The sequence below is a fragment of the Copadichromis virginalis genome, linkage group LG22 (assembly GCF_057382275.1).
Source record: "Copadichromis virginalis isolate Kocher_CV1m ecotype Utaka linkage group LG22, C_Virginalis_male_GT1.1, whole genome shotgun sequence".
NCBI lineage: Eukaryota > Metazoa > Chordata > Actinopteri > Cichliformes > Cichlidae > Copadichromis > Copadichromis virginalis.
Genome location: NC_140638.1, coordinates 4,382,801 through 4,405,094, shown reverse-complemented (window position 1 = coordinate 4,405,094; position 22,294 = coordinate 4,382,801). Strand labels below are relative to the sequence as shown.

General features: G+C 38.7%; 1 protein-coding gene across 1 annotated transcript in view; it reads left to right on the top strand.

The window, feature by feature from the left end:
- The window catches only part of grin2da (glutamate receptor, ionotropic, N-methyl D-aspartate 2D, a), a 282,945-nt gene that overhangs the window by 171,542 nt on the left and 89,109 nt on the right, over positions 1 to 22,294 (top strand). The window contains exon 7 of the mRNA XM_085446989.1: positions 14,497 to 14,611. Coding sequence (XP_085303115.1) covers positions 14,497 to 14,611 — 115 coding nt within the window. The remainder of the gene's footprint in view (positions 1 to 14,496; positions 14,612 to 22,294) is intronic.

Below are 22,294 nucleotides of genomic sequence, written 5' to 3'. Positions count from 1 at the left end.
TGGTGTGCCAACTTCAATATTTAATTTGAATTCTTACACAATAAACTGAATGTTTCAATCAAATACATAATTGATAATTTAGGCTACTGCCATGTTTTTCTGCTGGTCAGAATAAGAAAACAATCTGCTTCGTTGCAGTCTTTGTTTATGAAATCTGTGGAGCGATCATCATGCAAGAGTGGCTACTTTATTATAGCATCACCACCAACTGGAATAACTTACAATGGATAGGGGTAGATTCAGAATGGAAGAAATCCATTTCCAGTTGTATTGGTGTTTGCACTAAGTTGTTTCAAGTTTCAGTAGTAAATTTTAAAGATGAGTCGTCTGCATTTCTCTTTCAAAAATGCTGAATAATTATATCCATGGCCAAATGCATTCAAGATAAACTATCTGTAAACAAGGTTATTCCTATGTCAACATCCTAACAGACTTTTAATGTTTAGAGTTCTGGAACACTTGTGCAAGCTTTCAGTACAATATATTTTCTTTGAAAAGGTGGAAATCACAAAGCTATCTTCCTGTAATGCTTTGTTCATTTTTTTCTTTCCTCCTGAAAATATATTCAGGATTATGTAGCATCAACATGAGAGTGCAGATAAGAGGATATAAGATGAAGAGAGATGGTGAATAAATGCTGACAAATCTCTGACTTTCATTACACCGAGCATGAAATGATTCTTGATCATTCCAGCTAACTCTCTCTCCATTGCTGTTTTTCATCTTTCTCGTTAACTCTCCATCTTGCTCTCTACGCATCTCTTTTTTACTTTTGAATAAGTTGTCATGGTTACAAAGAAATCTTTTCTGCAACAGCCTGCAAAAAGGCTGAATGTTTTCACTGATGGAAAAAATCACACCAACCAGCTTTGGTGCTTATTAGGGCAGGACTATAAACCATTAGGACATCCGCCATATCAAACAGAGAGACAGGCAGTCTCTTTGTCATGTCTCTGCCCAAATGGATCATTTGAACAGTCTCTCTCTAATGTACTGCACACCTCCCGTCTGAGATATTCCTCTGATTACACTGGGGAATTTGATGTTCTTTTCATTTGTAATGGACTGAATGAAAAATGATATTTAAAAATCAAAAGTATTTTTTGATATTTTTTTTCCTCATCTTAAGATATGTTCATAGATACTGGGATTGAGACAAAATATGTGATAAGATATTAGAATTCTTTATTTTTATATATATATATATTGCTTTTTAATGTTTGATGGGTTCTCTAATTCCTTGATAACTTTTTTTTTGTCAAAATGTAACCATTTTTTGCCTCTTTTTTGGCAAATTTTTCCACCTGTTTTTCCAGCATATTAGATGTGAGTTGCTGAATCTGAAATGAAACAGTATTGATTCATCATTTTCACCACAAGGACTCTGTGAATCTGTTACTTGCTTATTGTTTCTGTTGTGTAATTTGAAACAACTCCTGCCCTGACAGCTCCACTTGTAGTTGCCAAGCTGTTGAGAGTTTAGTGTGATTGGTTAGAAGAAACAACAGAGAGGTGAGTGTGGCCAATGATAGAACAGTGAGCTAAAGGTAACTGATAAACCAATAACCAAACATGAAGCATAATTATTCATAATCAGCATGGAATTAATATTCCTGTAAAGTTAAGACAAACAAACCAACAAAGACTTTTCTGCTAAAAGGAGCAGTTGAAACATGTGTTAGCCCCATCACCATCACCATGTACGAGGATCCTCACATCCACTGGCTACCATTTGGAATTTATTAACCTTTTATTGTTATGAAACATTTCTGTCTAAGCCTATTAAATACAATCAAAGGTTTCCCAGTCAACAAACTTGTACTTCATGATGCCCCTTCTATCTTCTCATGGTGACTTTGTTATCACATCACAGAAACAAAGTTTGACTTTAGTGGTAGATTAGGCTGTCTGCTAATCTGGAGGATCAGTGTGAAGTCCACATGGTGAGGAGTCCTTGGGCAGGATACTAAACATCCACTGCCCCTGATGGATCCATCAGAAATAGATTTTTTTTTTTAAGTGCTTAAAGTGCATAGATTAAAGTGCTGTATGAATGTGTGCGTAAGTGGATGAATGTGGCTTGTGGTGTAGACGTGCTTTGAGTGCTCAGCAAGAGCAGAAAAGTGCTGAATAAATACCATTTTCTATTTTAAACAGGAGTATTACCCCCTTTTTGTCACGGCTGATGCATCGAGGCACAAGTGCCGAAAGCTTGTGTCTATTTCATGTTCTGAGATTAGAATAGGTTGTGTTTTTTTTTCTTTTTCCCCCCATTTATTTGATGTTAAACAACACAGTTTTTTATTTATTAAGCGACTGGTCAGTCAGTCTCTGGCCTTAGCGAATGATATACTGTAATGACTTTACCGTTAACTCACTTTTCTGCCATAGAACAATAGACTTGCTTGCCCCCTTTTTTGTGACAACTAACACAGTTATTATAAAAGAAGATGCTTTAAACAATAACAGAATTTAAACAATGTAAAAAAACAAAAAACAATATGCATTCATTGTTGATGACATATAATTAGAACCAGCAAATTTGACCAAATATGTGGGCAGCCGGTGGCAAAATTCATGTCAGTGTCAAATCAGGAGAAGCCTTTGTGAATAGAAATAGAGGGTTTACCACAAGGTGCAAACCACTGGTTCCACTTTAGAACAACAAGAAGAGAATAGATTTAACCACAAAAGGCCTGCATAATTCTGAAAAAGAAAATGTTTGGACAGATGAAACCAGGATTTACTGGACAAGAAAAGTATGGAGAAGGAGAGAAACATGATCTGAAGGATCCCACATGATCTGCCAAACATAGTGCAGGCAATGATATGGTATATATGGGCACCTATGGCTCTCACTGGAATTGGGCCATTAATGTGTATTCATGATGTGAGTGCTAACATAAGTAGCAGGATGAATGTGAACTGTAGGACTATATACTCTCTGCTCAAAACTGATCATTTTTTCACAGTGCCAACAGATAATGGTCCAACACATACTGCAAAAGCAACCCAAGAGATTTTAAAGGTGAAGGAATTAGTTATTCTTTGATGGTCAAGTCAGTGTCAGTCCCCTGGTTTCGATTCAGTAGAGCATGGCTTTAGTTATCAAAGACAAAACCAAAGCCAAAAACACCCATGAGCAGCTGACGGTGGCTGTACTAAAGGCAGGAACTCCAGGCCTCAAGGGCCAGTGTCCTGCAGGTTTTAGATCTCACCCTGCGTCAACAGACCTGAATCAAATGTTTAGTTCATTACCAGGCCTCTGGAGAACTTCAAGACATGTTGAGGAGGTAATTTAGCCATTTAAATCAGCTCTGTTGGATCAAGGACACATCTAAAACCTGCAGGACACTGGCCCTCGATGCCTGGAGTTCCCCCCCCTCCATGGCCTAGGAGAATATCTCAAGGTAGGCAACACAGAATTTAGCAATGTCCATTGGTCCTAGATGTCAGGCAGTATTAAAAAACATTTTTTAGCCTCTAAAAATAGTTAATGGATTTTGGGTGTAATACCTTGAATTAAAGCTGAAAAGGGGAGGGGCTGACGTTATCATGGTGGCAGTGGTTTATGGTGTACAGAGGCCAAATAAATAAATAAATAAATACATACACTGTATACAACAATTTTTTTTGGTTAATTTTCAGCTTCTGGCTAATGTTAAGGGAAAAATGGGAAAACATTGATTCTGACCTCAACATGCTTTCTGTGTTAATGGCACAGTTTTTCTAAAGTTAGCATCAGTATTGAATCAGATCTAAATACTTGACATCCAATTCATCCTACTGAAAATCAACGCTAAGATGAGCTTCTTTCTGTCTAGCCCAGGATTTCCACAATCTTTTGGCGAGCTTTTCTCTGCCCCTCTGTGAGCTGGAATAGATGTAGGCCTGGGTAAACTTTATTGCTACAAATGAAAAGGTGGATTAACCAGGGTGAGCCGAGTGTTATCCTCCACTGAATCCCTGAATTATTTCCTTTTCAACATTGATGGGTCTATTTCTTTCCCTGTCTTGCTTTTTTTCCCCTCCGCTGTCTTTCTGTTCTTTAATTTCTTCTTTTCAGCTGTAGCCCCATGATATTTATTTTTCTCTTGCCTCCCAGCTAGGATGCTCATAAAACGGGTACTAATTCCACTGGGAACGTTTCTTCCTCCACTGTTTGATGCACAGCAGTCACATGTCTCAGTAGCAAATTCATCGATTACATCAGGCTCCATCTGAGCTCAGCTGTTGTGTAGGTATAATGCATAGAGCCTGGTTTCCCGCTGAGAGTCTGTGAGAGTCTCCTGCTTCACTCTGTCATTCTTTTTTTCTCTTTTTTTTTTCTTTTCTGTCTTCATGCGACTCTGCCTCCTTGGTCACAAAGTCACAAGTTGTTTGTGTTTTTTTTTTTCAGGAAATCATGTTAATTTTATCACAGTCAACATTACTGATGTAAATATAATATTTACTAAAACTTATTTGCATTTACTTTTAAAACACATTGAATCTAAAAAATATGTATATCTGATGACTTTTAATAGCTAAAGACCTCCTAGTGAATAAAGGGAAGTTGGCAAAACATTAAGAAATGGCTACTACAGCAGTGAAAAAGAACATGTAGAAGACACTAACAAAGCTGTGTAGGTGTTTTATGGATCAAGCTGCAATGAACTGCTCCTACAGAAGCTTCCTTGACAGATAAAAATTTGTGTCACTGGGTGGTCACTGTGTCTCTAGCTAGCTTATGAAAATAAGATGGATATTTACACCCCTTTTTTAACAGAAATTTGCAAATATGAATAAAGTGTAAAACTACATAAATAAGGTGAACCAAAATATATATTCCATCAGACTTCCATGTCAGTCCCATTAACCACTATCAAACCAAATCCACAGATATAAATCCATAATTTATCTTATCAGATGGCTAGAGATATGACAGAAGAGAGAACACTATTTATTTATTTTTTACAAATTGTATGATGAATTTTAACATTCAACATTTATACAACCATAATAATAATATAAGAATATAAGATAATATAAGAATATAATAAGAATAAGAAGAAGGGGGTATTGGGATATTCATGCTTAACAGTGTGCAAAGTAAAGTTAGCAGTTACCAGTGACCTACCCTGATTGAAAATGACGACGACGACAACAACAACAAAGAATTAAAGCTGCAAGCAGCGTTATGAGGGCCCTCGCACCCCCAGCACGTCGAGCCACGCCCAACACCTAAAACCAGCACCTCCGATCTGATGTCACATTGATGGAATTCATGCATTTAACCACCAGCTAACAATTCATCTCATTCAATCATGATTATAGTTGTCCCACTAGGTGGCGCTCTAACTATTACCGACAAATGGCATAACAAACATTTCCAAGCTCGAGTCTCATCACGCCTGCGACCTTTGGGAGAATTTGGACATTTAGATTTTGAGTGACAGCAGATTACTGCTTTTTAGCGAGTGATTGAAACTCCACGTGCCACCATGACAACCCCGTTTCCCTGAACGTAAAAAGCTTCGCAATTTAACATCACAAAGGTCTTTAGATTCCACACACTGGAGATTGGTTCAATATGATGAAATCCCTTGGAGGAGTACGTCAAAGAACGGTGCCTGGAAAGAGGGGAAAATGTTGCCAAAATTACACATTAATTTTAAAATGGCTGACTTCCTGTTGGATTTGGGATATTGCTCCAAGAGACTTTTTTGTATATCTTGATATCTCCTATAAGCTTACCAGGTTTAAGACTCATACATAAAACACAGAGCTGGGGCTGATGTTTTGAAATTTTGTAGGGGGCGCTGTGGAGCCATTTTGCGCTATTCAATGAAAATGATCACATAACAACAAAGCCTTATGCACATTGGAGGTGTGCGCCAAATTTCAAGACTTTTTAAACTTTCCAAGCCCCTCAAAAGCCACTTCATTTTTCATGGTGAACAGCGTTGCCACCAGGGTGCGCCGTTCAGTATAAAGTCACAATATTCGCACTGCAGCATCATGAAGGACTGACGGTGATATTCACCGCTTTTGAGGTGTCCACAATGAACCTGTGAAAATCAGTACAACAAAGTGTAAGACATGACATTTCCTGTTCCCACTAGGTGGCGCTCTTCATATTCCTGACAATGGGCACATCAATCTGTTCAGGGCGGGTCTGACATCATGCCTGTAAAGTCTGGTACTGATCAGACTGGATTTCATTGAGTTATACTAATTTGTTTCTTCATGGCGAGATATCAAAGTTCGCCATGCTGCTGAGGTCACACCCTTTCGTGAAAAGTCACAGTTTTCACTGTACCCCAAGACCAACTCCTTACGCCTTTCCTGGAGAAATTTGAGGCTGCAGATGTCACCCATCACAATACTGTACCCCAAAGTGTAAAACATGACATTTCCTGTTCCCACTAGGTGGCGCTGTCGCTGACGTCAAATATGGCAGTTGAAATATGTTCAGGGGTGGAGCCTTATCATATGTGTTCACTTTGGTCAAGGTCAGAAAATGTATGACAAAATGAGAGGCAATAAGATTTTCATGGCGAGTCATCGAAATTCGCCATGGCGCCACGGCCTCATAGTATTGTGAAAACTCAAAAGCTCCGCAATTTAACATGGCACAAGGGTGTAGTTGACACTGTCCAAATTTGAAGGTTATGAAATGAAACCCCAAGGAGGAGTTCGCAAAAGTTCGAGGCATGGAAATGGCAAAATTAGAGCCAAAATGTCACCTTCTCTTCCAAATGGCGGACTTCCTGTTGGGTTTGCGTCAATGGGCCCACTGACTTTTTTGTTCGTCTTGGAATGATACACATGTGTGCCAAATTTCATACATGTAGCTCAAACCATGTGGTCGTAGGGCTGCATTTAACAAGGCATAGGTGGCGCTCTAGAGCCATTTCCCAGTGCTCATAAGTAAAACCATTAAAATACAAAATTTTTCACCAGACCTGGCATGTGTGCAAAATTTCATGAGTTTTTGAGCATGTTTAGGCCCTCAAAAAGGCCCTTGTTTGGGGTGAATAATAATAATAATAATAATAATAATAATAATAATAATAAGAAACGGAGCAGATACAATAGGGCCTTCGCACTCTCAGTGCTCGGGCCCTAATAAATCAAGTGATTTCTTTTAAATTTCAAATACTTGTATGAGGAGTGACATCAGAAGGTGAAAAAAACAAAACTGTGACAAAAATGTTTAATTATGTTTTATTTTTAACAAAGGTGTTCCCTGAGGCTTTAGCAGATGTTTCTTTGGTACATGTAGAGGAAGATCTGGGCAGTTAGCATGAGCACTGGCAGCTCAGTACACAAACATTCACAGAAAAGGAACTCGCGGCTCGTCTGATTGACAAGTGGAACCTACAGGACAGAAAACACAAACAAAACCAAAGCTTTCCATTTAAGACGTCACACATTCAACAGCGATCTTGTAAGGGGTATAACAGAATAAACCATTGAGATGAAACCTTGCACTTACTGAAAGGTGACTCGTTACATCTTATCTCTGCCTTGAAAAGTAAAAATAATGAACTATTATGCTATTAACTATTCCTTTGATTTGACATTGTTGGGGAGAGGATTGGTTGTTAAATTTACATTGCGGGTTCAAGAGCTTCTTAAACTCATCTTTTGGATTTTTCCTGTAGCAGCTGCTGGTTCATACCGGTAGCCAGTGTTGGGAAGGTTACTTTTAAAATGTATTCCGTTACAGAATACAGAATACATGCCCCAAAATGTATTCTGTAACGTATTCCGTTACGTTACTCAATGAGAGTAACGTATTCTGAATACTTTGGATTACTTAATATATTATCGTGCTTTTTACAACAATCAGAATCAGAATCAGAATCAGAATACTTTATTGATCCCTGGGGGAAATTATTTTTTGTTACAGTGCTCCATTTTAAACCAACATTAAGACAAGACAGACAATACGCTAACTAAGAATAGTACAATATATACATATATATATACATACATACATACATACATAAGTCACTTATAAATAAATATTTGGAAAAGAAACATGTGTAGTTGTAGCAGCAAACAGTGTGTTAAGTGGATGCGTTGTACAGGGAGATGGCCACAGGCAGGAATGATTTCCTGTGTCGTTCAGTGGTGCTTTTCGGTAATCTCAGTCTCTCACTGAACGAGCTCCTGTGACTGACCAACATGTCATGGAGTGGGTGGGAGGTGTTATCCAACATTGTCTTTATCTTGGACAGCATCCGCCTCTCCGACACCACCTTGAGGGAGTCCAGCTCCATCCCCACAACATTGCTGGCCTTACGGCCAACGTGAATGTACTATTGCTGTGTGATTTATTACTGTTACTGAAGGTCCGCAACTCCGAACTGTAGTAAAGGGACCTCTGACTAATACGGCGGGGTCCCTGTCGGCTCGTAGCCGAAAAATAGCTTTACTTTGTTGTGTGGGTCAACTTTTCTTGCGAGGGACAGAGAGAGGCGTTGAAAGACTGCTCCAACGGAACTTATTGTTTTCGGAGGAAAACACGAACACTGTGTACAGTCGAGTCTTAATAGCTTACTTACAACTGGGCTCATCAGGCACTCTTCTTGGCTGCAGTGGTTATTATTATATTTACATGCTTCCAGCTCCCGTTTTTCCTCGACGACAACTCGTACCTTTCCACTCGCCTTTTTCTCCCTCCTCGCGCTCACAGACACATAACGTGTATGGCAGTCCATTCTCCCTGCAACACGGACTACACTGCCCATGATGCTACATTCTTTAGAGCTATGCTGTCACGATCCTGGGTCTTATGACCCAGTGTTTTGAGTTTTAGTTCATTTTGATGTTTTAGTTTATGTAAGCCCTTCAGGTTCCTAAGTTCATTTGTTATCATGCTTAAGTGTTTCTAGTTCTTATTATTTCCCCCTCGTGTTTCCAACTATGGTAAATCTCCCCTGCTTTTCATGTGTTTCATGTCTGTGTCTTACATTGTGAAGTTTGGGTTGTCATGTCTACGTCTCATTATGTTTCCTGTTTTATTGTGAAGAGGTCTGGTGTTTCTGTGTTCATCGTGTTCAGTTTTACTCTTCCCCTGTGGCGTTGTTATGTTCATGTTGATCTACTGTGCCTTTCTGTTCCATGTTTCAGGTCCCTATGTTCTGTCTCCCCCAGTCTGTTAAGTCCACATGTCTTGAGTTCCGTCAGTGTGTTTCCTGTTTTACTTTCACAGTCTGTTCTATGTTAATGTTTCTAGTTTTGCTTCCCTTGCCTCGTCCTGCTTAATTACTCTCAGCTGTGCTCTCCTCCTGTGGCTCATTCCCCCTCGTTATCCCTCAGTGTATTTAAGCCCCATGTTTCTCTTTGTCAGTGTTGCGTCCTCCATCATAGCTGTGTGATTTTTCCCTGTGGCTCCTTGAGCTTTAGTTTTTCCCAGTTTAGTTTATTTTGTATTGTTTTTCGTGTCCCACTCCACGCCAGCAATAAAGCTGTGTTTTTTGAGTTTAACTTTTGACTCTGTGAGTTTGCGTTTGGGTCCTACTCTTGCCTGCACACAGCCGTACTGTGACATATGCTTGTAGCATTCTGCCTGTTAGCTTAGCACAACAACAACAACAACAACAACGAAAAGGCGCTCTCTCACCCAGGAAACACACAGTCGCAGAAAGAGAGAGAGAGCGTCGCCCTGTAACCATGGCAACCGTAACGCTGCCGCCTGGAACAACAGAACGTAGCTGTCAAACAAAACCCAAACAGTCCTGACCCGCGACAATATGAAACAGGAAAGTACCGCAGTGTAATCCATTTATTTCAACAAAGTAACTGTATTCTGAATACCACCTTTTTAAACGGTAACTGTAACGGAATACAGTTACTCGGATTTTGTATTTTAAATACGTAACGGCGGTACATGTATTCCGTTACTCCCCAACACTGCCGGTAGCAGACCTATTTGCTGGTACCCATTCTCAGTGAAGCACTTCAGTGAATCATGTTTCTGTGCCACGCAGCCCTCTTTGTCTTATTCTCTGTATTGCGTACACTCTCGCTGTCTGCATCTGTCTCCCTCTTCTGTTGCACTCTTCTTTCTCTCTGTCTCTTACTTTTATCCTAGTCACAGTTTCCAAGATGTTCTTTTTTTCCCTTCCACCTTATCTTTATTTCTCATGCTCTCTCTCAACCTCCTCCAGCTCCTGCTGCTCTTCCAGACTTTCTTGCTGCTGTCACTGCTGGTACCCTGCATCTCTGCGCTGTACTGTACCGTGTGTGTGTGTGTGTGTGTGGGGGGGGGAGATCAAGAGAATTTGAGATGGTAGGGTGGAAGTAAGAAGCAGAGGCAAAGTAAAGGATAAAAGGATAGTGGAAGTAAAAGGGGAAAAAAAAAAAGGGAGGTGAGGGTGGGAGGTGTGACATTGTAGCCTACACTCAGCTGCAATCCAGCTTTACCTGGCAGAAGGGATGGAGACATTTCTTTATCGTGCCACTGCGAGCCTCGAGGCAGACTTTTTCTCAGGTGTAAAAGCAGGTGAAACAGAAATACTGACGACCTCGGGGACCTGCCAGATGTCAGGCAACATCAGCTGCTTGTGGGCACAGCAGCGGGTTAGAAGCCTTCCATTTTCAGGAAAGTCAAACACTTTCCAGTCATGAAATAGGTACTCATGAATTCAGAGGCACATACACAAGTGGCTTCTTTTTGTAAAAATGCCATCAGAGGTGCGTGGTCTACGAGGTTACATCTGTAGCTGATGTGCCGAAGGTGTTCTCACTGTTTTGGCTGCTGAAGTTAATATCCATTAAATGAATTCTTCTGAATATTCAGAATGTGAAACAATTTGCAGTAGATTTGGCATTATTCAGTTTATTACGATAACTGGTGCTGAAAAAAGTGGGTTGATGCTTGTTTTATTATTTACAGGTATCTCTTCAATAATTATTCTGATCTTAGAGTTTCTGACTGGAGTATATTTTGAGTAGATTGTGCATTTGAGTTGCAGTTACATGTCAAAAAAAAAAAGGTAATGATGACTATGTCAAAAACATGAGAAGTTTGAAGTGTTTTCAACCAACCTACTTGCAAGGTCATGCAGTGTTGGCACTTTAACTTCACATCAAGAAGTTTCAAGGATTCTGGTCAGCTCAGGCCTTTCTGTTTGGAGTTTTCATGTGCTTTCTTTGGGTCCTCCAGCTCCTCCCACAGTCCAAAGACAGTGGCCATTGTAACTGTAGTACACTCAATAATTCCCTTGCTTGTGGAACCATCTTTATCAGCAATAACTTGAAGTAATCATTTTCTAGATGACTTTATCACTCTTTTTAAATCACTGTGGAAGAGTTTTGATCCACTCATCATAACAAGGGTGCTTCAGTTCAAGGTTTGCTGTCACTTGCAAGTTCCCATCACAACATTTGAATCCGGTTGAAGTCTGGACTTCGCACAATTGCATTACCTTGGTTCCTTTCTTTGTCAACCATTCTGGTGTGCACGGGATTGTTCTTCTGTTGCATAAACTTTTTTCAGCCAAGCTTTAGCTGTCGGACATTTAACTCTAGAATACTTTGGTATACAGAGATTTCATGATTGACGCATTGACTGCAAGGTGCCCAGGTTCTGTGGCTGCATTGGAAACCCATGCCATGAAGCTCCCTCTGGTGTTAACACCTTTGGCGTTAACACCAGAGGTGCTTTAGAGCTCTGCAAATACTGAGTCAACATGTCGTTTCCACCTCAGCACTCAGCAGCCTCACTCTTTAACTTGATGTTGTCCAACACTTTGTGGCTGAGATGCTGTGGTTTCAAAGTGCTTCCACTTTGTAATAATACTACTCTTTGCACTGTTGGTATCTAATTACAGTCCCATGCTGAAATTCAGTGAGCTCTTTAGAACAACCAAATCTTTCATAAATGTTTGCAGAGGTAGACTGATTTTATCCACCTGTGGCAATGGGCCTGCAAACATCTGAATTCATATTAATCAAATTCACCAAATTCAATTGAATTCTTTTCAGTATAGTCAGATGTTGGGCTGCTAATAGTTTAGTTACTACTAGAGCAGGGCGATATGGCCAAAAATATTTATCACGATATATATTTGAAAATTTGCGATAACGATATAACAGACGATATAACTGATGCGAGACAAAATACAACTCCACAACATTACTAGTGCAAAAAGACAACCTTCCATTTATTTTCACTTAAACAAGAAGCTGGTTTTTATGTACATTAAAGCTTTATAAAAATGTAACAGTGCAAATGCAAATTCCTTGCTGAACGTTTAACCAAAAGGCATTTCCAGTAGAAATGGGCTGACATATCCTGAGCATAACCATGTATAATATCCACTGAAGTTAAAAAGAGGTGCTTTGCAACATTAAACTGCAGTGTGCAGTACGCATTTTTCGGACCATAAGGTGCACGGGATTATAAGGCACATTAAGCGAAACAAAGCAGTCAGATAAATCAAACTTTATTAAACTCATTCTTCTTGCTTCCTCCACTTCTGTACCATTGATTCATTAATGTTGAATTCTCTGGCAGCTGCTCTATTCCCATGTTGTTGCAGTATATTACTGACTAACCTCGTATTGTGGATGGATTATCTCAGTTGTTCTCCTGACTGAAGTTTGGTCCGTTTACAGCATCCTGCCATGCGATTGCATTTGTCTCTAACCATGAAGAACCTTCACGTTAACTTTTATAAGTGGAAAAGTGTTAGTGTTCGTCCTCCAGCTTCACTGTTTATGTTATGCTAACATAGCTGTGTCGCTAGCGATCACGTAGCACATCATTATATAGCAGCTAGCCCAACTTCAGTAACCCTACAAACGTCACTGCTGTTTAGTTTCCTGTCTTCATTTATGTTGGAAGTGATAGCAGAGCTGTACGTTTGATTTTTTTCAGAAATCTCTGTCAGAACATGCTATATCATGCTTAGGTAACTAGCGAAACTAGCGAGCTAACTTCCGCTAGCTTCCTGCTAACTTCTAACTCCGTTAAATGTAATAACTTTTGTTTTCATGGATGCCTGGAAGTTAAACTTTATAGTTACACCTGGTAAAGCAGCAATGCTGATCGTTTTATTAAAGATGAAAGAATTTAGACAGTTTTTAACTCTAAGTGATGCTGCAGTGTTGTTTGACCTGAAGCTTACGGAGTTTAGGACCCAGATCACTCCCAGATTTAAGAGCATCTTAGTCCGACAAATACGACAATAACAACGGCCGCTTGCATGTTCTGCAAAAAAATGTGCTTTGTCGTGTATCTGATGGACAAACACCAAACCAGTTCCACATCACGGAAGTTGCACCATTTTTACAAACCAATTCTGGTTCATCTGTTTCACTCAACAATCGGCCATGTGCGTATGAAAACAAAGGCACTGCGCATGCGCGTTTTACTCCCATTCTATCGCGATATTTCATTTTCCTATCGTTGCCTAACATTATACCGGTATTACCGTGAACGGTATAATATGGCCCAGCCCTAGTTACTACAGTATATCACTTTTTCATCTTGTTTCTGCAGTGTATATTTTTGTGTTTCCACGACTGATTACTGTTGATTAAGGGTTACTTGAGTTGTTAAGGCTTTCTTTCAGTGAGGTTGCTTGTTTTTGGGAACATGCAGGCTTCATTAGGATGCTTTGATGTGCTCTTTTCCAGGTGCTTTTAGGGTAGATGTTTCATTACAAAACATCAAAGGCAAAGCCTTCTCTTTCTCTCTCACTATCTGTTTTGCACCAATGCTACTTGCTTCTTTTCAAGTATTAAAAGTGCGCTCAAGACCTTCATGGCTTACACTCATATTGTTCTTCTGCAAGCCTCCCGCTGTTGTAGTTGAAGTCGGGGAAACATTTTAGCGAATTTACTGCTTTATCTTGCGTCCCCCTCCTAGTCTCACCTCATCTTGTCTTTGCTTCACCTCATGGTCTCAGCTCCTCAACAATGTCATTTCCTCTTAGAAATGTGTTTTGTCTTTAGCACAGAATCCCTGATGTTTGTTCCCTGCAGTGCAGGTCTCAGCCCTACCTTCACAGCTCTGATTACTTGATTCTTGTTTCTGGACTTTTTCTTTTTCCTTTTGCTTCTTTATTTCTTTCTAATAAAAAGAAGCAGAAATTGCTCAACGTTTCTGCTATTTTTAATTTCTATAAGAAGTAATAAGGTTGAAAATTGTGTGTTGCAGATTTCCTAGAACTTTTGCATTAGACACAGGATAACAAGGATAAGAATAGAGTAGAAGTGAGCAGAGCTTAATGCTGTGGGTTCATGGATGCACTCAGTAGACATCATGGAAATCCATCAGTGAAAAATAAGTTGGCAAAACAGACGCTTTTCTGGAAACAAAGAGAATTTTGTTGCAAATTAAATGAGACAAATTAATAACAAATTAATGCCTTAAAAACAGCAGAAACATATCATCATTCCCATTTTCTATTCCACTCAAATTGATTGATTTCATATTTGAGGTATATAGATTAAAGAAAAAAGAACTTATCTGCTCTCCAATCTCTGTTGCAGGTACTTCACCAATATATCCATAGGTGGACGGGACTACTCTTTCAACAGTGATGGCTACTTATCCAAACCGCTGCTTGATGTTATCTCCTATTCCAACGGGAGAGGCTGGGAGGAGGTCAGTACATATCTGTGTAAATTGGCACTAATTACCCAAACGTAGCAACTAGATAGGCTAACCACAATTTCACACACCATCAAACATGCTAACTCATCACTGCTCAATTTCACCTTTTATGCTCTCTCTGCCTGAAGCTCATCTCTTCTTCCTCCTTTCCTCTCTCCAATATTAGATCTCCCCTAGGCCCCCTCCTTTCCATCCTTCTACTCCTGTCTGTGTTTTTCAGCCTTGTTAGTAGGTGCTAATGCACAGTCCAATATCTTTGCCATCAGGAGCAGTTGTACAGTAATAGTACTAAATCCAAGGTCTTCCTCTGTGGGTACTTTAAATTCCTCAAGCTTTCCTTCGACCTGAAGAAATAAGTAAACCTTTTTGTTCTTCCCACCCTGTTCCATTTGCTCCTGACCTTTTTAAGACTCAATATGTTTACTGGCAAGTAGCAGACTCAAGGTCTCCCTAATTTTGAGAATGAAAACCTGAAAGGGAAAAAAAATCAAAATTTTAAAGAAAAACACACACACACACACACACACACACACACACACACACACACACACACACACACACACACACACACACACAAGCACATTGTTTTAACTGCATAGCATCACAGTAAGTCCCTCATTGCTGTAGTGTGTTACCTGTCTACAGTCGCTCAACACTGACCTAAAAGTTGGTCTGGACATTTAAAATGATTTAAAATGATTTAAGGAGCATTTAAAGAGAAGATAACACAAAATACTGCAAATATATATGTCTTTGAGGAACAAGAAGTACTGATATTTTTACAGCAAATTATAGTATGCAAACTAAAATAATATTAGAATCAAGTATTTTTGCAAATTATTTTTAACAGTAAGGAAATATTGTTTTGAACAAATCTGCCAAGACTGTAAATTTCAAAGGAAATTTCAATCACATGATTGTTTATGTTAATGTCTCTCACAGCAACACTTCTGTTTCTCATGTTGCTTCAGTTTATGAATTTTGGTTCATAAACTAAAATTTTGGTCGAGTCACTCAAAACTCTAATTATTGTCTTTTCCGCCATTCAGTTGTAGATTTGAGTTGTGCTTGGGATCTTTGTCCTTTTGCATAACCCACTTTTGGCCAAGCTTTAGCTGTCAGACAGATGGCCTCACATTTGACTATAGAATACTTTGATGTACAGAGGAGTTTGTGACAGTGACAGCAAGGTGCCCAGTTCCTGTGGCTGCAAAAGCCCAAATTACCCCCCCCCCCCGGACCATCACTTTTGGCAATTAGTATGAAGTGTTTGAGCTATATTTTGTTTTCTGCAAATGTGCCGCTGTGCATTTTGTCCAAACATGTCCTCTTTGATCTTGTCTGTCCAAGGGACATTGTTCCAGAACTCCTGTGGGTTATGCAGATGCAACTTTGCAAGGCATTAGAAGTTGGATGCTTTACTCCTGGGAACCCTTCTAACCAGGCCACACTTATTCAGTGTTTTGTTTTTTGTTGCTTTCATGAACTTTCACATTTAGGATGGTAACTGTTTTTACCCTGCAGGCTTAAAAGCACAATGCGGTCACCCAGGTCCAAGATTGTGAATGCAATAACTCGAGAAAAGGATGATGTAGGAGTTTGAACTTTATACTATAGGTGCATCTGCTAAAAATCTTGGACAAGTTCGAATTTCAGTGACCTTGAGGACCTAAAGGTCGAAGTCAGAGGTCTTGTAAATGCAATAACTGAAGAATGATGTCACCTAGAATTTTGAAATTCTTTACCATATCGACTGAAAATTTCAGAAAATTTTAAATCTCAGTGACCTTGACTTCAAGGTCGAGGTCAGATGTCAACTTTTTCTGAAAATCACCTAGAACTTCAAATTCATACCATAGGTGCATCTACTATAGGAGGCTGAGGCACCACTGGCACTCGCTGCCAGCATTTTTAGGCTTCTCAGAGCGTAGTACAATATGATTTAGGGGTGTATTTGCTGGGGGATACACGCCTGCAAAGATCAGCAAATAGCCAAAACATCTGCTTTTATAGAGGTGGCCACACTGCAATTGCAAGTTTGGTCCTCATTGTATTATGCTGATTATACAGCATATGATTATAGTGAACTAAACCATGAAATATGAACAATATATCAAAGAGACAGTAAGAAACTGTGGAAGTATTTGAGAGAACAAATGAAATGTTTTGCTCTGTTTGATGTCAGATTCAGTTGTACAATCTCATTTGGCCATTCTTTTGTCACCAGCTTCACTTCTTCTCTGTGTGTCATGGCAAATATATGATCTAAGAAGGCCTCTAAGATTCTCTCTTCACTTGCCCACATTCTTGATAAAACATATTAACTTGACAATGCTGCACTGCAATGCTTGCAGCATGCTGCAATGCTGGACTCTGAGGTTTAAAAAAAAGTTATACTGAATGTTGGTGTGGTTTGAGGGTAGTGGTGGTGATGGTGGTGATTGTTTTGCAGCAGATAACAAGCCTCACATCAAGATTCAGATCAGTGATAATATTGACGATGCTTAGTGACTGCTGAACAACGGGCACTTATTTTGTAACGTCTCAGCTTTTTTAGTTATGTCTTTTCTCACCCGGTCTCGCTTTGCTTTTGAGCTCTGTATTTCTGCTGTATTTCTTCAGTCTTCTGGCAATAGTTAACCTTACACGAAAACGACGATTTATAGTTCTGTCTGGTGCTAAGAGGCAGCAAACTGAAGTACTGCTCTATCAGTGGGAATCATAGTACAATCTTCAGCCCTTTTCTGAAGCATCTCACCTTTCCTGTATTGACTTTTTGCTGAATGAAGGCTGCAATATTGACAGAGGAGATAGGCTTCTGACTAGTTTTCCATACACTTGGGGTAGATAGAATTAAAAAAAAAAAAAAAAAAAAAAAAACTGGCTGCAGCAAGCAGAAAAACTGAAAGATAAGAGGTTATGTTGCACCGTTGTGCTGCTCTTTTATATCTTATGCTCAGGTTATTTTGTAGAAAAATTCCCCAATAGAGAAGTTTACCCCAACTGTGTTGAGCATTTCAGCATTTAGCTCATCATCTTTGGTTTACCAGGCCACAACCACATCAAACAGCAGATTTAAAGAAATGCTAACTAGGTGTCAAACATATTGTACTTGGCATTTAGGGGTGAAAAAGCGCATTTATCAGCTTAAGGATGAGAAATGCAATGGAGATTAGAGATAAAAGAACAGTGTGTTTAAATTCATCATGGACACAAACACAATTTCTAATGTTAGCTACAGAAGATTTTCTCAGTATTATTGTAGGGTCTTTACCTCTATCAGTCAACAAAATGCTGTGGATGAACAAAAGAGAAATGTAAATCAAATCAATATTTGCTGTGACCACCCTTTGCCTTCAAAACAGCATCAGTTCTTCTAGGTACACTTGCACACAGTTTTTGTAGGAACTCGGCTGGTAGGTTGTTCCAAATCTTGGAGATCTAACCACAGTGGATGTAGGCTTCCTCACATCCTTCTGTCTCTTCATGTAATCCCAGAGACACTCGATGATGTTGAGATCAGGACTCTGTGGGGGCCATACCATCACTTCCATTACTTCTTGTTCTTCTTTATGCTGAAGATAGTTCTTAATGACTTTGGCTGCATGTTTGGGGTCGTTGTCCTGCTGCAGAATACATTTGGGGCCAATAAACAATCATTTCTATTTCTGAAAGCATTCTTTGTTAACAGCATTTTTCACACCTGCCTGAAACTTTTGCACAGTACTGTAATATAAAAGTAATATTAAATAAAGAAAATGATATTGTTGCACACAGGCTTCCTTTTAGATCTCAAACAAGATGTGGAGGCTATAACTGAGACTGTTAGAACTTAATTTTTCATTTTGTTGTTTGCTGGATTGTTACTTGTTCAGACTTCTATTTGACTTATAAGCATGGCTTACATGGTTAAAATTTCTTTAACATTGTGCAAAAGTCTTGTGTGACCCTTAATTTCTCTGGTGTTTTGTATAAGAGAGGCCAGGCTTTATGAAGGTTTTTCAGCTGCTTTTTAAATCATTTTCAGTTCAATTCTTGTACCTGAAGGAGAATATATTCTCAAAGTAGGTTTTAACTTTGCAAACATACAAATGAAGGTGTAGTATTGTCTGTATAAGACTCTTATTTCATAATCATTAGGAGGTGGTGATACTTTCAATGTAAAGTGCAGCAGCGGATCAACAAACACTAAATAAGAAAATAAAACATTTCTCATTTGAACTGAATCTGCTGTGATGCCGAGTGTTGGCTTTGGCCTTAAAATTACTGCAGAGATTTACCAGAAACGTGCAAAGCACAGAAGACTTTAAATAAAAAATACAGGTGGTTCACAACGGGCGATTTACTGCATTAAAATGATGCAATCCAAACATCAGTAAAACCACTGCTAAGACATCCACGTAATATATTTCACAAATCATGTTATTCAAGTTATGCTTCCATCATTAGGATTCAGACACTCCTCCAGTTTCCCATAGATTTTGGGAGGTTTATTCCCTACATTCAAGTTGAGGGGTCATATGATGACAATGATGCTTTGCTTCACAATCTCAAGAATGATATATCAGTTATATGAAATGGGTGTCAGCTGGTACTAATCTCTACATTGCATAGTTTAAAAAAAATTGTAGTCTGTGGGAGCAGGAAGCGTTGTTTGTAGTCACTCAATAGTGACTGTTAATTCTCTCCTCCATGTCAGAACATGCTCCATGCTCATAGGGAGATCATTTGTTGCTGGACTTTTCTGCTGGTCAATGTGAGCACAATAATCATATCATGTGATTTAAGGCCATATGTGCTGGACACCGTGTACATCAACAGGGATCTTGGTTCACATTGCTTGTTGGACTCTGCTGGGATGCTACTGATTCTAGTCCATACTTTTTAAGGGCCAAATTTTAGATGCAGCCAAGGGTGTAAAGTTCAGTCCTCTCAGGATCTTTTCTCTGCTTTTTGTAGATGACACAGTTCTGTTGGTTTTAAGTGATGGGGAACTGTGGCAGTGAATAGATGAATGGATTATAATGTTGTCTAATTTGTTGTAAGAATGTGCACTCCAATACAAATGATGCTGGAAATGAAAGGATTCTTGTTGATTTTTGATGTTCAGCTGTCAGCAAAGCCTTATTTCACATGAGGATTTGAAAATCTTGTTCTGTAAATTTTATGAAGTTGGCTGTTATGTGATGCAAAACTACAGCAAGTCGTATCGCATTTGTTTGTTCTTTGAGAGAAGCGTAAACATTGGAGTTTACAGAGGATCAATGAGCAAATAAAATAAGAAAGATGACTACCTTTATAATCAATCTGATAAGAGACCTATAATCTTAAACCACACAAGTCCTAATCCAATTTCAGTTGAGTTTAAAAGTGTAATAAGAGTTTTACAACCTCACAACACAGAGGGATGTAAGTGCACTGTGGACTTGATAAGAGATGTGGATCGATTACAGTGATTCAGAAGGTACTTTGCGAGAGACCAGGCTTTCAGAGTGGACTTGTACACAGTGTACACTCCCAGCCACCTATAGAGGATAGGAAAATCAAATTAGGTTTTAAAAACGAATGCAAATTATTAAAATAATATGCAGACTAAGTGTGGCGACAATAAGAAAACCATTTAAAGCATTTTGGTTAGACTAACCAGTGATCGATAATGTCAGCACAGGTGATGCATGTATTAGATTGCATCACTAAAAAAGCTGCAATGTAGGTATGATTTTATCTAAGTTTAAAAACAACAACAACTCTACAGTTTTGGAGTTCACAGATTTTTTTTGTGCCATTGTTCCCCTTTAAAATCTCAAGGCCACAGCCTCAGAACTTTTCAAAGTCTCCACGTCTCTGCTCATCAATACTTACCTGTTCTTACCAAAAGCCTTTTTTCATATTTAATGAGAATTTAAAATACAGCAACTCCTGTTTGAGTCAGATATACACACAGACTTTTTATAGCCGGATCTAGAGACTGAATGCTCCCACCTTGATGTCTTGTTTTGATCTCTGTGTATCAGAATATATATAATTAAATCACTCTTTACTCAAGCTTCATGATGTTGACACCATAATTTATAATGCTTTTAGAATTGTCTCTGCAGCTTTATGAGAGGTTTTGCTTGGACAGCTTGATTACTACAATTTGCAGCTGTTGTGCACACATAACAGACCAGCAGAGTAAAATACAGCCAGACATCACTTAATAGTGGTTTTGAGGCCACTGTTGAAAAAAAGGTTGCATGTATTCTTACCGTTTTTGTTAGAAGGATTTTTGTCTTTGTGTGAAGAATCCATCTACATCTGCCTCTTTAAAACATTGGAGTAGGGGTTTTAACCAACGCTAGCAGATGACTTTTTTTTAAGAAGTTTGGAAGTTTACATGACTGAGAAAGATCACTTGGAAAAGGAACAGAATTCAGGACAGTGACCATTTAACCAAAAATATAAACAATAATAAAACTGATGGTAGGACCAAAGAGTCAAAAATAACTTCCACAAATGAACTAAAACCTCATTTATTTATTGCCATATTTACTCATATTGATGTAAACTCATAGGCAGCTCTTATTTTAAGAATATTTATAGTCTTGTAATTGAATGTGCTTTGCTACTTAGTAAAAACCGACTGTTGTAACAGTGAGTTGGCCTGAAACAATCTTTGCAATTGCTACTCTCATCACTGAGCGTTTGAGTGTTTGGTCTTTGAATGAAAAGGTGCTCAGATAGTGATGTGTATTATCTTCGCAGCTGCAGCAGCAGTGGTTTGTTTTATAGTAAACAGAAGACACGCAGTGTTACAATGAGCTGTGTCTGTGTGTGTTTGTGTGTGTGAGAGTAAGCAGAAGTAAAAATATAAAGAAAATCAAATATTCTAAATATTGATTTTAAAAGCCTTTGTAAGAAGTGGTGGGATTATTGTCAAATTATTGACAAGAGAAGGGTCGAAAATCAATGTTCTGTATGATGATCGATCCTGCAAAGCATTTTGGGTGCAGTGACTGGTAGACATTGTCTGAAGAAATGTCTGAAGTGTTATGTTATGAAAAAGGTGTCTCAAACAGCGATGAGGAGGCGATGAAGTTGAGCAGGGCATAGTCACAATGGCAACTGTATGTGATGGTGTTATAAGTGCACATAATATAAGAGGACCCAATGAGGGCTGGAGCAATGTACCAACTACTGATATGGTGTAAGTGCAGGTTTTTCAAGTGTTTCTCTATGGAAAGGGTTCAGAAATTCAAATCAAAGACACAGATAACATTTTTGGTTTGTGATAAAAGGCCTGTTATTGACGAAATGAACTAACTTTGTCTTTGTTTATAAATGATCTGATTTGAAATATTATTTTTTTAAATTTAAAATTTTGTAATTTTGATATTGATATTGATAAAATCCCTATAAAAATCTCTGCTTTTCATCGCCAAGCTTTTTTTTAGCATGGACTCTTATTTACAAGCATAACTTTAGTCCACACAGTTATTATATCTGGAATAACAAGGATGTTTTATTTAAAAGAAAATCTCTCTTCTTAGATAGTTGGTTTAGGAATAACATTATTTTAGTCAACCAATTATTTGATTCAAATGGTACGCTTTTCTCCTATGAAGAATTTTGTTTAATTTAGCTATAAATCGTCATGATTATACAAAAGTATTTGGCTCAATACCATCAGGGGTT